Below are 15,626 nucleotides of genomic sequence, written 5' to 3' on the forward strand. Positions count from 1 at the left end.
CGTGAGATCAGCCGTCTCTCCCGCACGGATGCACGGCATCAAACGAGACGTTTATGGGTATTAATTATCAGGCCAAAGAAAGGCACCCATGGCGAAGTTTCTCTTCCCCTCGAGGTCGCCGGAGACGGGCAGACCGTACTGGGTAAGAAGGCGGTCGAGCTTCCACTCGGGCATCGTCTCGTAGTCAGCTCTCTTGTACCGGGGGTAGTGCACCGGCATCTGGAAGAAATCGCCGCCGCCGGCACTCTCTTTGGCTTGGCCGGCGACCAACCCCTGCTTCTTCCCCCGCATCACGGACTCCATGCCACCTTTCCCTCCCTCCCTCCCTCCCTCCGAGCTTTATTAGATTTTTGAGAGACGGTGGTGGCCGGTGGGCGTATATATAGGAGAAAGAGGGGGGTGGGTGAAAAAAGACCACTGATGAAACGATTGTTATTACTGTTGAGTTTGGAAAGTCTGGTGTCCGATTCCGTCTTCGTTTCGCACTCCTTTTTTACCGAAAGGAAAGAGCAGGCAGAACCGAGCTGATGAGAACAAGGAAATATCATCCCACCCGACGGCTCAACCAAAAGTTTTGACTCAAACTACCTATTCTTGTCTTTTTCAAATTTTTTAAATTAAATTTTCTTTCCTGTGTTGCTCGAAGTAGATGAGCTTGCGTGGTTATCAAGACTAGAATCTCATATCGACTTTGGTCAAGATATTAACCTGCAAGTTCCTGAAAATATCCTAATAATTGTATCGTATCTAAGTACAAATCCCATTTTTGTCAATATTTGATTACTTAAGAGGGTTATCCTAATCCTCTTATAAAGTGTGATATAGGAAACTTTACTTTTCATGTCTATGAAAGATAGCATTACTCGAGCTTTATATATAAGGGTGCAAGGGGATCAGGGTCATGACAGACAAACCTAGCCAGAAAACTACTTTTATACCCATATATGGGCAAATCTAAACCCCAAATTTCAATTGGGTTAGGATATGGATTCCTCGGAGTTGAACCCAATCTCAATAAATATAGAACAATTGAATCCGACCAAACCTACATCGGACCCACCATCTAAAAATATTAGCTCCATCCAAAGGCAAATTTGGCTCGGGATCCAAATTTCAAATCAAGGGAATGCGCCCAGCCTGACCCACTTACAATGAAATAGGCATACGAGGGTCGCTTTTGTCAGCTGGCTTTCACTCAAGTATAGAATAACAATGTGAACCAAGTTATCTCCGGTCAAAATTCGAAGTTCACAACCAATGCAATGCTACAGCAATAATGGAACAGCAACATAAACTGCAACAGTGAACATGTACACTTCCAGCTTCTTGACAACAATCAGCTGTGTCATTCAACAGTAATAGGTACCATTCCAACGGGGAAGAAACAATACTAGTTTGTGATTTGAAGACCAGCAGTATGGTCAATCTAGCACTGCAGTCTTCTAGTGATGTATCTGTTCATTCGTACCTGCTGCAGATATTGGAGACGTTGTGCAAACCTGTGCATGTTGTGGCTTCGAAAGTTTTGCTTCAATGTGGTCTCCAAGCTGCTCGTCTCTTATGCTAGTATTCTTGTTTGCTGAATCACTTTCTTTTTTTTTGTGCCGGGGGTTGCCACTAAAATCTTCATGCTTGTCGATATTCCGTATTGGGAAAATGCCATTTGGGATCAAGAGATACTCACTAAATTTTTGGTTCATCCAATAAGAGAACTAGCAAGGATTGATCACGATTCTGTTGTGCGCTTGACAGCAACTTCACTCAGGCTGTCAGACGCTGACTTCGATGTTGTTGGCAGGTCTACAAGCATATTTGCAGGCACAAAGTACATGTGTATCGACATAATGCAGATCACAATGCCCAAGAAAAGCTGAGAGAAATAAATAACATATCGGTCACTGAGTTGTATGAACACAAAGTACTGCTGGTTTTAGAATTCATATGGCAATATCGGGAACTGTCTCAACATCAAAGTAAACTTATACCTGCATCGTAGGCTTGATATTAAAAAGGTATATTGATAAAACCATTGTAAGTAGCATTGCCATCGATGTTGAATAGACCTGGAAATTTGAGGAGTGGACATGAAGAATGCAACATGAGTTTAGTATATCATGAGACACAATGGCAAAAATTATGTTTCATAACAAGGCATAACAACCAGAGCACAGATATCCACACTTTCTTAAAGTAGCTCAATGTATGGTATTTCCAACATATTGCTTGTCAGGCTTTTATGAGAATGATCAAATCCTTTTGACAATTTTTAGGTTCAATTTTAAAAGTTCGTTAAATAAAGAAAGTGATGTAATCAAAACCATATTTTCCACTTTGGCAAATGGATGTGTACAAAAATTTGTGCAAGCTAAATTATAACATGACTGGAATACATTACTCCAACTATCTGTCTTGGTAATTGAAAAGATCTGATTTGTTCTGTTAGATTTATGGGTCAAAAATCTCACTGAATTTTGTAAACTTGGTCAGGAGTACCATACTGTCCTGCACCTTCTTTGTCCAATTAAATTTATGAGCATTCATATTTCACTAAAATCATTTCAACGAATAAATTTGTGAATGAAATCTGCAGATTCCTGCGGCCATGACCTCTTGCAACATTTTGAAGCACAGGTCATCTTAATCTTGTAGCATGTTTCCCTCTCATAATCAATTATTTTTCAATTTTGACTCAGAACAACCAAATAATTTAACTGCATAAAAGTATAGGGAACTGTAAAGGCAAAATGTTTTTTTTGTTATTTGAAATCACGAAGATTGAGATGTTATAGGAGTAAGGAATAAAGAAAGACATTGACAGACAAGATGAGCAAGATAAAAGGTGGCATTACCTTTACAATATTGTCTGCATATTTCATCAACCATGACACCAGCAATCCAGAAGATCCTAAATTTAATATGACCAACCACGTCATAATTGTGTATCCATTAAAGAGGCGCTGCCACAAAACCCCCTTTTCAAATCCAACTCTAAAATCTTCCCAAAGAAGCCATGCCATATTAAAGATTGCACCAAATCTGACATAAATTAAACAAAGGATCAGCTGCCATGCACAAACGACGAGGATAAGTGCTTGAGAAGGAAAGAACTACGCCCAGATGTTTAATTTTAACATAGCTAGAGATGCGTGTCTTTCTCATGTCAGGGTTGGGATTAGAGATCTGTTTGTGATCTTTTTCTTATAATATTTTTGGGGTAGTTTATTTGCATCTGGTGGTTTATTTTCTTATAATAATCAGCTGCTAGGAGCCATTTAGAGGTGATCTTATGGAGTTTTAATGCATTAGAGCGCTCAGTTCTCTGTGTCTGTGTACAGACAAAGAGACATTTGTACATTGATACACTTTATGCAAAAGAAAAATTAGTCGTGTGCCTTTCTTATCGGTCCTTTTTTGCTTCTTTCACTCAAAGAAGGAAAGATGGCTGACATCAATTAAAAAACTGTAATTAGAAATCACTGTGACAAGATTGACATCAGAGTGCTTAAATCATAGTAGGTATAATAGTTTAGAGTGGCAGAATAAATTTGATATTGAGGAGTCTTGGCTGACTCAATACCTAAGAATAAAGGAAAGCCTTTGTAGTGTAGGCCTTCTGGAAGTGGAGGAAGGTATGATTTTAATGTTTCCTATCTTAATTTAAGGCTAAAGTTTTGAACATTTAACATCATCGATTCAGATCATTTCTTTGGTTTTTTAAAGGTCTGAATGAAGCTATCTGATTCCAGTCAGATCCGTGTCAACATTTGACACACTGTTTTAGTATAAAGCAAAAGATGGCAAAATTCAATCAAACCAGTGATGTTCTTCAAGACAAACCATTATATTGAGGAGTTTCCTTTGATGCATTTGAAAGATCAAGCAATGAATGCCACAGTTTTGGATGGGCAGATAAGGATACCTACGTGTATAATTGAACATTCTGCCAGTAAAGGCTGTCATTATTCTTCTTCATAAGATATTCCGTATAAACACCAGCAAGAGCTGAAAGACAGGCGGACAAGAGCCCCAGCATGTATCCCTCTATTGGTGCTGAGAAAAGGGAGTCACATGAAGACTCTCCACAACCCTTTACCTGCATCAGAACAAAAAAGTATTCCTCGTAAATAATTGAGGAAAGCTGCAATGGGTAATTGTTGGACTCAATTAGATAAAAAACATTGTTAGAAATGCAATATCGACAATTCCTTTGACAAACTGTTTTTCTAAAAAAAATCATGATACATACTATCAATTGAAACACAATAAATGTCCATCATGGTCTTCTCAACTAATATTTGACATGTTGCTGAAGCAATGGAAATGTAAAGCGGCATGCATGCACAACCATGCACATCGCATGTGCGCATGTGTGCAAGAGAGAGAGAGAGAAAGAGAGGTTAGAAGAAAACAAGAATGCTCTAATTAATTCCAAGTTTGCATGCAGCTAGGGCAGCAACTGTGCAACCATGACAAGTTAGGATACAAAAGACAACCTATCTTTGTGATGTGTGAATTGCTTCATCAACTTGCATTAGTTATCTTAAGGAAACATAGATAATAGCTTCTTTGACATGGAAATGTAAATGTCCCTTCTATGCTACTTAAAATCAACTTCTAGAAGCCTGGTTTTGTATTATTGACAAATTGTAATGGGCCAATAATTTTACTTAATTCAGATATCGAGAATCCTTTGGACAAATTATTTTTTAAAAAAAAACAATGATACATACTATAAATTGAAACATAATAAATGTCCATCATGGTCTTCTCAGCTAATATTTGACAAGTTGCTGAAGCAATGGAACTGTTAAGCAGAGTGCATGTGCAACCATACACATTGAGAGAGAGAGGTTAAAAGAAAACAAGGATGCTCTAATTAATTTTGAGTTTGCATGCAGCTAGGGCAGCAACTGTGCAACCATGTCAAGTTAGAATACAAATGACAACCTACCTTTGTGATGTGTGAATTGCTTCATCAACTTGCATTAGTTATCTTAAGGAAACATAGATAATAGCTTGTTTCACATGGATATGTAAATGTGCCTTCTATGCTACTTAAAATCAACTTCTAGAAGCCTCTTTTAGTGCTATTGCCAAATTCTTTGTGCAATTTCTTTTTAAGTTGAAAAGGAGGACATATAGAATTTCAATTTAATTGCAATGAACAGAGCAAGTTGAGAGGGCAAGGCATATAAAATAAGGACGTTCGCTAAGGAGAGGCTGCAAACTTCCATCTATGCTAAAAACTGTTTAAAAGACAGCTCTGTTGATACCTAGATGCCATTTAGGTTTCATTTAGCATCCTGAAACTGAAAGAACAAACTTGCAGTGGTCTAAATTGGAAAAGTCAGACATTCTGCTTCATGATTTATAGATACACAGACACAGATTAAAAAAAATCTTGGTAAAACTTGAAAAATTGGATATGAACAACAATGTTCTAGATTAGTTCAGCTTAAGCTTGACACAAGCTTAGCATTAGCTTAGGTCACCATTTAGGTGTCATTGGCGATCTCCAATTTGACCTCAGGAAAGGCCATCAAAGACCAGGTCTAAAAGCTTTCACTTAGATTGAGATGTTTATATCCATCTTAGATAGTATGAAGTTATTGATATAACCAAATAAAGAAAAAGATGAACAAGCACAAGATGGGTCGGTAAATCAGCAAAGGCAATTAATTGGTTGCGAAAGGTGGTATCCTAGGTTGCAATTTCTTCAGTAGATAACTTAACCAAAAATCTATCAGTAAAATGCAGAGATTTGGAGAGGGCGGGGGGTGCGGAATGGGACATTTCAGAGCCAAATTGGAGTGCGCTACAGATGACCGATAACAAAGAAGCTGCATAGAAAAAAAAAGTACATTAAAGATTCACAGTTACCCATAAAGCAGAGGAATGTTAGTGAGCTTGGTTCTGATTGTCAGCAGATTTGTTTTGCTCCATCTGTTTCATATTTCCACTAACCCAGTAAGCATTAGTGAATAACGGATATAATGGCTGTTAGAAACCAATCCCCTTGCAGAACCAAAGGCCATCAGATGTAACATAGACTAGGCCATTTGATCCAGTGAATCACAGTTAAACCAGAGGGTAGTGCTTAGACATTCCAAAAGTTTTGAGAACAAATGAAAATGAATTAAATAAATATATGTTTTCCAGAATATGAACCAGAAAGCATGTATAAATAATTGATTCAAGATCATTCTGAAATTATGGACTGAATAAATAACAAGGTCAAAACACATTTACAAAATTACATACTGATGTATAGAAGCTGTACATGCAGAATAGAGCACAATGTATTAACTGCCATGATCATCAACTGTAAAATTGCATGGATGAACCTACCATGTTTGGACTTTGAAATCTGAACATGCAAAATCAACTGAATTTGTTATACTACTTCTACGGGCCAGCATGTGAGAAGATAAAACATAATGAACATCCACAATCCCATGAAGAAACTTTATAACTAAAATCACTAACAATTATCTGTTTGCTTGCAGTATTTCATGCTTAACAAATCAGCAACAAAACCACAGCCTAATAAACTTTAACCCCCAAAAGTACGATAATGATGGTATGATGGAACCCAAGCTCCATTTCTAGATTAAAAAAAAGAGTTTCCATTGTATCTAGCAAACCTGGCTCGTAGTTGTTCCAAGAGCTAATAAAATAATAGCCATCCACTGAAGATTTGACAGCTTCCTCCTTAGGAACAACCTAATTGCATAGTAACCAACAACTCAGAAATCATATCAAAAACTAATATCCTAATAAACTAATTTGTATCTATACATGGTACAATACCAGCTAACCAACATTAAATGAATTCTTCAGTTGGAACCTAATTATTCACTTCATTGAGACCCTTCAAAATCCCTAAAGTTGTACCTGAATAAGATCCCTGTTGTGACAATTTTCAGATTACCCATTATCTGATATGTTGATGGGTCCACAAAAGTTAAGGTAGCAAACTGAACATTGTTATGGACTAGGTAAATGATTGAAGGGATTGGAAACAGACGAACACTCTTCCAGTCTGTAGTCTTTCTTGGCGGAGGAGATGTTTGGCCCTCTTTCCAAAGAAGGAAACCTGATACCAGAAGCTGAAGTTCAAAAGCAAGAAAATGATGTCAGCAACACAAGGTCACAATTAACTTTCAAACAAAATGAAACTGCTTCTCAGGACATCCTGACTCACGGTCCCCAGATGTCTTTCCGAGGTTCAAGTAAATCTTCACTTAAAATGCTGTGCTTTTAGTTCTTTCTAAAAATTAGGCTATGAACAAACAAGGAAGACTCCTGATATGAAAGAAGTACCTTGAAGATTTCAGCAAGAAATGGAACAGTTGCATAATCATATTTATATTTGCCATTACTTTGGGAGAGCGTTGTCAAGATTCCCTGATTATAGGAAAGAAAAAGCAAGAGAGAGAATACATTAGTTTGACATTTGTTTCTATTAAGTCTACATTGGCAATGTAAGACCAAAAAGAGAAATTATCTACAATCGGTTTCAATAATTTTTGCCATCTTTGAGGAATAAAATGAAACAATGTACTTCAAATAGACGCCATGTTAACATGTTCTAAGAGAAGTTAAGCTCATGATTCCTCTTGTACTTAATTAGAATCCCAGTACTCACGAGAACCTAAGCTAATTCTACAGATTTAGCCAAGAACCAATATGTAAAGCTAGATATGAATCAATTAATCGGTTAAACTCTTATTTCTTCAGATGGTATGGTATGAATCAAATAGGTGGTAAGACAGGGAAGCGTACGTAACAAAAATAGCACATTTGAAACGCCTTACACCATAACGACTATAGCAGCTATAACGTTCAGCCTATGCCACAGAAGACAAAACAACATATAGAAAAGACAAAGGAAGGTTAGTTATTGAAAAAAGAAAGGGATCGAACACGGTAAATAATTTCAAAACGAGGGATTCTGCGAGGCTCTGACCTTCCAGAATATAGCGAAATTGCTTTTTGCCAAACGGCTACGATAGCTCCGGATAAAAGTGTTGAGATCGATGTTTCAATCGATGATGGTCAAAAAATGAGAAGGAATTGGTAAAGATCATGCCTAACGAGTTGTTTGCAGTAATGTCCGCGGAGTAAAGGAATATGGAGATGGTATCATGTGAAATTGCATACATGATGGATTTATACTACTTGTGTAAGAAACTCAGCAACCAAGTAATTGGCTGGCATTTCTACAGTGAATAGAGGTCAGAACCAATCTATGCGAAGAAATCGAACTGCAGCCACGCAAATCTCACCAATAAGTGCAAAATAGAAAGAGATTTTGGATTCTTGATAGCATATTAGGTAAAAATATGCATCGATCGCTATGAAATCGTACCCTAAAGTGCTCGTTACAAGAATACACGAATCGAAACGGATCCGAAGAGTTAGTTCCTCGATTGAAATCGAAGGAAATGCTTTCGATTAAAAAAAAAAGGCAAGAGATAAAGAAAGGAGAGATGGGAGAGAAATTATTAGGGTTTCTGTTTTCTTGGATTATTACCTGGGAGCTGGTGAGGAGAGTGAGAAGAGCAGCAACGAAGTACCACTGCATCCTCTCCTTTTGCCTCCCCTCTGCCGCAAGGGTTCTTTATTTAACTACTACAAGCTTATACATATATTGGGGATATATTGGGGTATTTAACTATTTTTGACGTTGGACCCTTAGTTAAGAAGCATCCATCGTGCAGATACGAAAGCATTCCAAATTTTTTATTCATCCACCTCACAAATCTTAAAACATATTTAGTATATGAATCACTTATTGCATAGATCTTAAAGCATTCAAACTTCTTCATTCTCTATCTACACAGATCTCAAAACATCCTTAGTATATAGTCCATATTTAAGGACTATTCATCACATAGATCTCAAAGCACTCCAAACTCTTTCCACATATCTCAAAGTATTCTTGGGATATGGCTTATAGCTGAGGATCACATACTATGCAGATCTCAAAGCACTTTAAACTCCTTCATTCATCTAGTTGCATAGATCTCAGAGCACCTTTAGAATATGGCCTATGGTTAAGGATCACCTACCTTATAGATCTCAAAGCACTCCGAACTCCATTTATCCACATAATCAAAGGATATTCGTTGATGTCCGAAAAAGAAGTTATTTTGATCATCGATTCTTCCTAAGATGGTCAACCTCAATCAGACCGCGTTTATTAAGGGGCATGGCATTGTTCACAATATTTTCTTATCCCTCGAATTCGTGGGAAAGTTTAACTTTGATGCCGACTGGTTAGCTAGAAGATCACTGTGGAATGGTTTAAAAATTTGAATGAACAATTTTTAAACATTTTAAAGCTGAGGGGGGTGTCTTTGGGATACGTCCAAACTTAAGAAGATGCCACTATAATTTTTTCTAAAAATTAGACTAAAAGTTAAGATTTGCCTAAAAAGAATATACCGGCTGGCTAGCCGCTCATGCATCCATATGGAGAGCCAAGAGATGGATGCTAGTCTTAATTGGGATGCAAAACCCAGTCTTAGTTGGGTGGCAGAAGACGAGACGAGATATTTCAAGCAGAGTCTTGAATTTGCTTGTCAATTGAGCATATTTGTCCTGGTCAAATATTCTTTTTCCATAACACGCACTTCCCCGAATGCGACCAAGATCGCATTTGAAAGATGCACCTAATCCAACAACTAGCGATAAGAATGGTAGCCTTGTAAGCAAGAAAACGACAAAGTTCCAACATCCAATGGACTTGAGGTCAGAATTTATCATCATGCTCATGTCATAACGCATAACCCAACATGGAGCCCTTGACGACAATTAGAGCGATCAATTGGTCGTATGATGATCTGTCGACGAGCGTGGCACACGCTAGCAAATTGCGCGCATCGTCGAGACCACTGATCGCCTGCCACGTTTCGGATTTGTGATAACCAACCCTCTCCCGCGGGGCACGCTAGTGTCCCCAGTCCCCCAAGAATGGCCTTATATTGAGAGAACATTACCAAACATGCCATTGCGTCTTCGTTGGCGGGTGGGTTGGTTACCCGGCAACGAACTCGGACGCACGACGAGCTGAACTATTCAACGCGGGACACGTGGCGCGCAGCGATTGCAAGAATTTTAAGATTTTTTAAATAATAAAAAATAGAAAAAAACCACTCCAGAGTTAAGGAGAATTCGACCAATCTCTCCATAATTATACTCCTACTTGTAACCTTTTATTAGCAATCAAGCTATACACGAGAAAGTTGTGACTAATTCTACCTTCAAAGCATTTTTAAAATATGATCTTTTTAAAATAATTTGTAAATACCAATGCTAGAATTTTTGGCCTAAGATATCATAACTACATTCCTCTTATAATTAGATTATATATATATATAGTAATATTTTCATATTATTTATTTATTTCTAAATATTTTTGTCTTTTTACTTGTATTTTTATGTTTTGATACGTAAGATGATGATGGAAAGAAAAAACTATTGATTGGATCAGGTCGATCGGCTTAGTGGTGAATGAGTCCAATCATGATGGATAGAAAAAAATAGAAGGGATGGAAGGTAATAGATGTGTTTTCATGCTTATTGGTTTGTGATTGGACTAAAAAATTTCGTGGAAAGGCGGAAGGTATGACCGGGTATCCGTTGGAGGCGGTTAGTAGTTGGCACGAAGGCTAACCTGTAATTTAAAAAAGTTCGCGGCAACCCCGTTACTCTCCCAGTATTAATCGCGATTAAATTATTCCAATAATTATGATTATTATACCATTATTAAATTAAAATACGCGGAAATGCGTCCTTGAAGACTTCTCTAACCGCAGGTCCAAATGACACCCAGAAGTCCTCTTCTTCCTCTTCCTCCCTCTCCCACCTCGTCCCAATTCCTAAAGAAAGCGGTCAGGTGGAGTGAATCGTATCCATCGACCACGATTCGCTTCTTCACTAATTTCCAAATCAGGCCCCTTCTCATCTCTTTGGAAACGCCGCTCCATCTCCTTGGATCTTTCTAAATCGACCTCGCCGCATCAAAAACCCTAGCTTTTGCGATCACTCTTGAATCCATTTCTCGACTTCAACCACGAGTTGGTAGCGGAATCGTGAGAATCCGGTAAGTATATTATTTCATATGTTTCTTGGATGCATATTGGTATGATTCCTACAAGGTCTTTTAATTTCTTGAACCGTTGAAGGCTTTTTTTTTTTTTTGATATTGCTTGAAAAAATTGTTTCACCGAACAACTCTGGATTTTTGATTCTTGGGGTTATTGATCGAATCAGGCTGATCGAAGGCTAAAACTTAGATTTTGGTTCCAATGAAATTTGGAGGAAATTTGTGCTTGAAATATTCATCTCTGTCTGATTTTGGATACAAAGGCAAAAGGTTAGCATAAGGTTGTTTCTAGTTTTGATTAAGAAAAAAAAAAAAAGAAACCTTATGTTGGTTTGAGGCCAATAATCTTCATCAATGTTCTCCATTGGAATCTTTCTTCTCTGCAAAAATATACTTTTCTTGATCGTATCTCTTTGTGAATTTTCTATTGGTGGTTTCTACCTCCCTTACCAACCAAAGAGAGAGAAAAATAAAGAGAATTTCCTATGGGCGATTCTTGATGCTATGGGTTTCTTCATAAAAAATTCAAGATTGGCAACAAAAAAGAAAACATATTTCTGAAATTGTTTTGTGTCATTTTGTTTGATCATAAGGTCATAATAATCTGTTCAGACAATCTGATGTCTCGATGCCTCTATCTTGTCGATCTCTGGTTAGCGACCGAGATATTCCAGCAGAAGAAAGAAGAAAAAATTTCTTTGGTGACTGGGGATGGAGCAGTTTCGGCAGATTGGAGAAGTTCTGGGGAGCCTCAAGGCTCTGATGGTGTTCCGGGAGGAGATTCGCATGAACCAGCGCCAGTGCTGCCTGCTGGTGGATGCTTTCAACGCCGCCTTCGAGGGGATCGCCGACGAGATCCGACACCACCTGAAATTCGAGGAGAAGCTCACTAAGTGGAAGGGCCTCGAGCAACCCTTCAAGGAGCTCCACCGCATCTTCCGGGAGGGGGAGCAGTACATCAAGCAGTGCCTCGAGCCAAAGGACTGGTGGGGGAAAGCCATTGCCCTCAGTCAGAGCACAGACTGCGTCGAATTCCATCTCCACAACCTTCTGTGGTGCATCCCTGTCGTGCTAGAGGCGATCGAGAATGTCGGAGAAATGACGGGGTGCGATCAAGAAGAGATCCATCAGAAGAGGATTGTGTTCTCAAAGAAGTATGAGAAAGAGTGGGTGGAACCGAAGCTCTTTCAGCACAAGTTTGGTAAATTATACCTAGTTTCACAAGACGTTTGCAGTAGGATGGACGGCGCTTGGAAGGAGGATAGGTGGATTTTATCTGAAATGATAGCAGAGAAGAGAAGTGCAGGGTCGAGACCGATGGCAAAGCAAGAGAATCGGCTTGCAGAGCTACTGATGGGTCCCAAAGGGAAGCTTTTCGCAGCTTCGATCCTTGTGGGATCACAGGACTACCAAGTGAAAAGGCGATTCGGGTCGAGCAACTACAAGGAAGTCCAGTGGATGGGGGAGAGCTTTGCTGTGAAGCATGTCATTGGAGAGATTGAGCCACTGATGAATGAAATCTCTCTGCTATCGTCGATCAATCACCCGAACGTGATGCATTATATGTATTCATTCTATGATGAAGAGAAGAAGGAGGCTTTTCTGGTTACAGATCTCATGAGCAAGGATCTCTCCAGTCATATCAAAGAGATTTGTAGCTCGAGGAGAAGAATCCCCTTCCCTCTGCTGGTGGCAGTGGACATAATGCTTCAGATTGCAAGAGGAATGGAGTATCTCCATTCAAGGAAGATATATCATGGGGACTTGAACCTCTCCAATGTCTTGGTCAGGGCAAGGAATTCTTCTCCTGATGGCTATTTGCATGTAAAGATTGCTGGCTTTGGGCTGTCACCTTTGAAGAACTCAAAGGCTTCAGGAAACCAAGCAGCTGCCATGAATTCATGTATCTGGTATGCCCCAGAGGTTCTCTTAGAGCAGGAGCAGTCGGGGGATGCTGGTGGTAGTAAGTACACAGAGAAAGCAGATGTTTATAGCTTTGCCATGATATGCTTCGAGGTGCTGACAGGAAAAGTTCCCTTCGAAGACAATCACCTTCAGGGGGATAAGATGAGCAAGAACATAAGGGCTGGTGAGAGGCCATTGTTTCCATTTCAATCTCCGAAGTATCTCACCAACCTAACAAAAAGATGCTGGCATGCCGATCCCTCCCAGCGGCCAAGCTTCTCTTCTCTTTGTAGAGTGCTCCGTTATGTCAAGCGATTTCTAATCTTGAATCCTGATCATGGCCAGCCTGATTCAGTGGTGGTACCTCCAGTGGATTACTTTGATATTGACACGAGTCTCTCTAAGAGATTCACAAACTGGGCAAGAAAAGAAACCATCCAGGTCTCCGAAATTCCTTTTCAGATGTATGCTTACAGGGTTGTAGACAGGGAGAAAACTAGTGCTAATGTCAAGGATAAAAGTTCAGAGTCGGGAAGTGAGGAAGCATCAATTTGTGGAGATGAGAATGCATTTGGTACAGTTCTCACAGAACATGTGTTGTCCACCAATATGGTTTCGGTGAGGTCGTTACCTCAGGTAACTCCTGACTCTAACAAGAAAACATCAGCGAGGAAAGTTAATGGCAAGGCCATCAAGCAAACAGGTAAACCTATAATCTTCTGTTGCTTCTATGTGACACTCTTTTCGCCAACCGATTCTTTGCCAGTTTAGCTCTATATTTGTTGCTTGTCTTAATAACTGGCCTTGTAATGTAGGTTCTGATGTTCTGAAATTGGTGGAATGACAGTCTTTTAGGTGCTATAAATGAGTCAGTCATTCGTAGTGCAATTCAGATATGTTTTTCTTACATTATGGTGTAGGGGACCAACCTTAGGGACTAGGCTCACCTCATCTCCACCAACATCATATGTAGAAGTATTGAGCAGATGTGGACTAATTCATGGAGCTGTTTCAATTAACCGAATCATGAGGGCAGACTGGGCCATGCAAATTATCATCTCTTTTTATACATAATACACGATACATAAACATTAGCCATGCACCCAATGTCAAATTTAAACAATTTTCTAACAACTAATTGTCTTTAAAATCTAACTTCGATTGAAACCTTTAGCATTTGTCTATTCGAAGCCAAACAAGGAATTAATGCAAGAGATTTATCAAATCTTATTTTTTAAGCAGGTTCTTTTGTAGAAGATCAAATACTTGTCAATTCCTTTTGCTGTTGGATATATGAACAGCAAAGCCAAAATGCACAAACTTGTATTTTGCTGAAAGGGAAACCTTACTGTTTAGAAACTCTCTCACTTTTGATTGTTTATATCTTTGGCACCAAGTATCATATTACTTGCTTTAGGTCCCCTTTTGATTACTTGCTATGATATCCATCTCTTTTCACTCTCTAACAATTTCATAAGCAATTATTTGATATTGTGATCTCATAGCTGAAGGAAAAAGACTATTCTGTTATACTTGCTCCGAACTTGAAGTGATTCGGTTCTGAACCAAACTTGCTTGTTTTACTTTTTGAACTATTCAGGACAGCATCAAAAAGGGAGAACATTGAAACCACCGCAGCAAAATTGTGGGCGCAGTTTGCGGATGAACTCTGAGAGCCAGCTGCCTACAGTCGCAATGAGCCGAAGGCGAAGGATGTCTGGCCATGTCTCAGATTGAGAAATAGCACAGGTCTTAAAACCCATACCTTGATCAAAAGCTCATTATGCTTCAAAGAAAGACTGGAATGGGGTAGTCGTAGACAGCAGCACACCAAGTGCATGTGCAGATCCTGTTTACTGAGCTCCTTCTTGTGGAGCATAACTCATTGTTCAAAACCCAGTTGCAGTCCATGAGGCACAGATGATACGCAATGTCATGATGCAGCATTTTGTAATGCAAATTTTTCATAGCCTCGTGTCACAAATGCCGCTCCATACCCGCACTAACGGAGTGGTGCACAAGTTTTAATTCTGCACAATCCTGAGTGTGAAATCTCCCTGTTGGAAACCAAGAAAACCAAAACAGCTACATGTCTTTTTGAGTCTCATTTCTATTTAGCAGCTTTTTAATTCTTCATTGTAGTGTCAGAACATTCTCTATAGACTGATTCCTTCTATTGTACAAACATGTATTCTTGATCATACCGGACTACGTTTTCCTCCTAGGTCAGTTGCTTCAGTTACTTATGATAAAGCAAAAGTGTAAAGTGTGATAAATTCCTAAAACGAGATATTTGGCTGCTTGAACTGAAGATTCATGTCCAGTTTGCTGGGACATCGACTGAAGCACTTCACCAAAGTACACAAATAAGCAACAAAGTCTCTCAAATGTATTCTATAATACAGTGCAGCTCAGCACGCACAAGCTTCATCTGGAGGTTCTGAATTTCGAAATCTTTCTCTCTCTTTTTTTTGTTGAACTAACAGAAATGATTTGTGATACAGGGTTTTTTTCAGCTCAAAGAGATTATAATATCATACAGCTCAAAAAAATTACATTCCAAAAGAATATTCTAATATAATGTTTTTGGGATTCTTATCATATTCTC

The 15,626-nt window shown here is 38.9% G+C and overlaps 2 protein-coding genes across 2 annotated transcripts; one reads left to right on the forward strand and one right to left on the reverse strand.

Annotated features, from left to right (window-relative positions):
- Nucleotides 1-1,175: 1,175 nt before the first annotated feature.
- Nucleotides 1,176-8,678, reverse strand: LOC103708350 (CMP-sialic acid transporter 1-like). Its single transcript, XM_008793237.4, has 8 exons — nt 8,537-8,678; nt 7,324-7,407; nt 6,895-7,109; nt 6,645-6,723; nt 3,924-4,093; nt 2,850-3,036; nt 1,986-2,063; nt 1,176-1,870 (listed from the first exon to the last, which is right to left on the reverse strand). The coding sequence occupies exons 1-8, from the start codon at nt 8,585-8,587 to the stop codon at nt 1,727-1,729; spliced, it is 1,008 nt and encodes a 335-aa protein (XP_008791459.1). The 5' UTR covers nt 8,588-8,678; the 3' UTR covers nt 1,176-1,726.
- Nucleotides 8,679-10,808: 2,130 nt separating this feature from the next.
- On the forward strand, nt 10,809-15,329 carry LOC103708349 (mitogen-activated protein kinase kinase kinase 7). Its single transcript, XM_008793236.4, has 3 exons — nt 10,809-11,110; nt 11,771-13,721; nt 14,619-15,329. The coding sequence occupies exons 2-3, from the start codon at nt 11,825-11,827 to the stop codon at nt 14,753-14,755; spliced, it is 2,034 nt and encodes a 677-aa protein (XP_008791458.1). The 5' UTR covers nt 10,809-11,110; nt 11,771-11,824; the 3' UTR covers nt 14,756-15,329.
- Nucleotides 15,330-15,626: the final 297 nt, after the last annotated feature.

The sequence above is a fragment of the Phoenix dactylifera genome, chromosome 11 (genome assembly GCF_009389715.1).
Source record: "Phoenix dactylifera cultivar Barhee BC4 chromosome 11, palm_55x_up_171113_PBpolish2nd_filt_p, whole genome shotgun sequence".
Lineage (NCBI taxonomy): Eukaryota > Viridiplantae > Streptophyta > Magnoliopsida > Arecales > Arecaceae > Phoenix > Phoenix dactylifera.

Bases quoted from the DNA above. Each gene is read 5' to 3' on its own strand.
- LOC103708350 (XM_008793237.4), bottom strand. From the start codon at position 8,587: ATGCAGTGGTACTTCGTTGCTGCTCTTCTCACTCTCCTCACCAGCTCC. The intron at 7,408-8,536 runs GTAATAATCCAA...TCCTATAATCAG, and splicing joins CTCTCCTCACCAGCTCCCAG to GGAATCTTGACAACGCTCTC. The intron at 4,094-6,644 runs GTTTGCTAGATA...GTTCTGATGCAG, and splicing joins TTGGAACAACTACGAGCCAG to GTAAAGGGTTGTGGAGAGTC.
- LOC103708349 (XM_008793236.4), top strand. From the start codon at position 11,825: ATGGAGCAGTTTCGGCAGATTGGAGAAGTTCTGGGGAGCCTCAAGGCT. The intron at 13,722-14,618 runs GTAAACCTATAA...TGAACTATTCAG, and splicing joins CAAGGCCATCAAGCAAACAG to GACAGCATCAAAAAGGGAGA.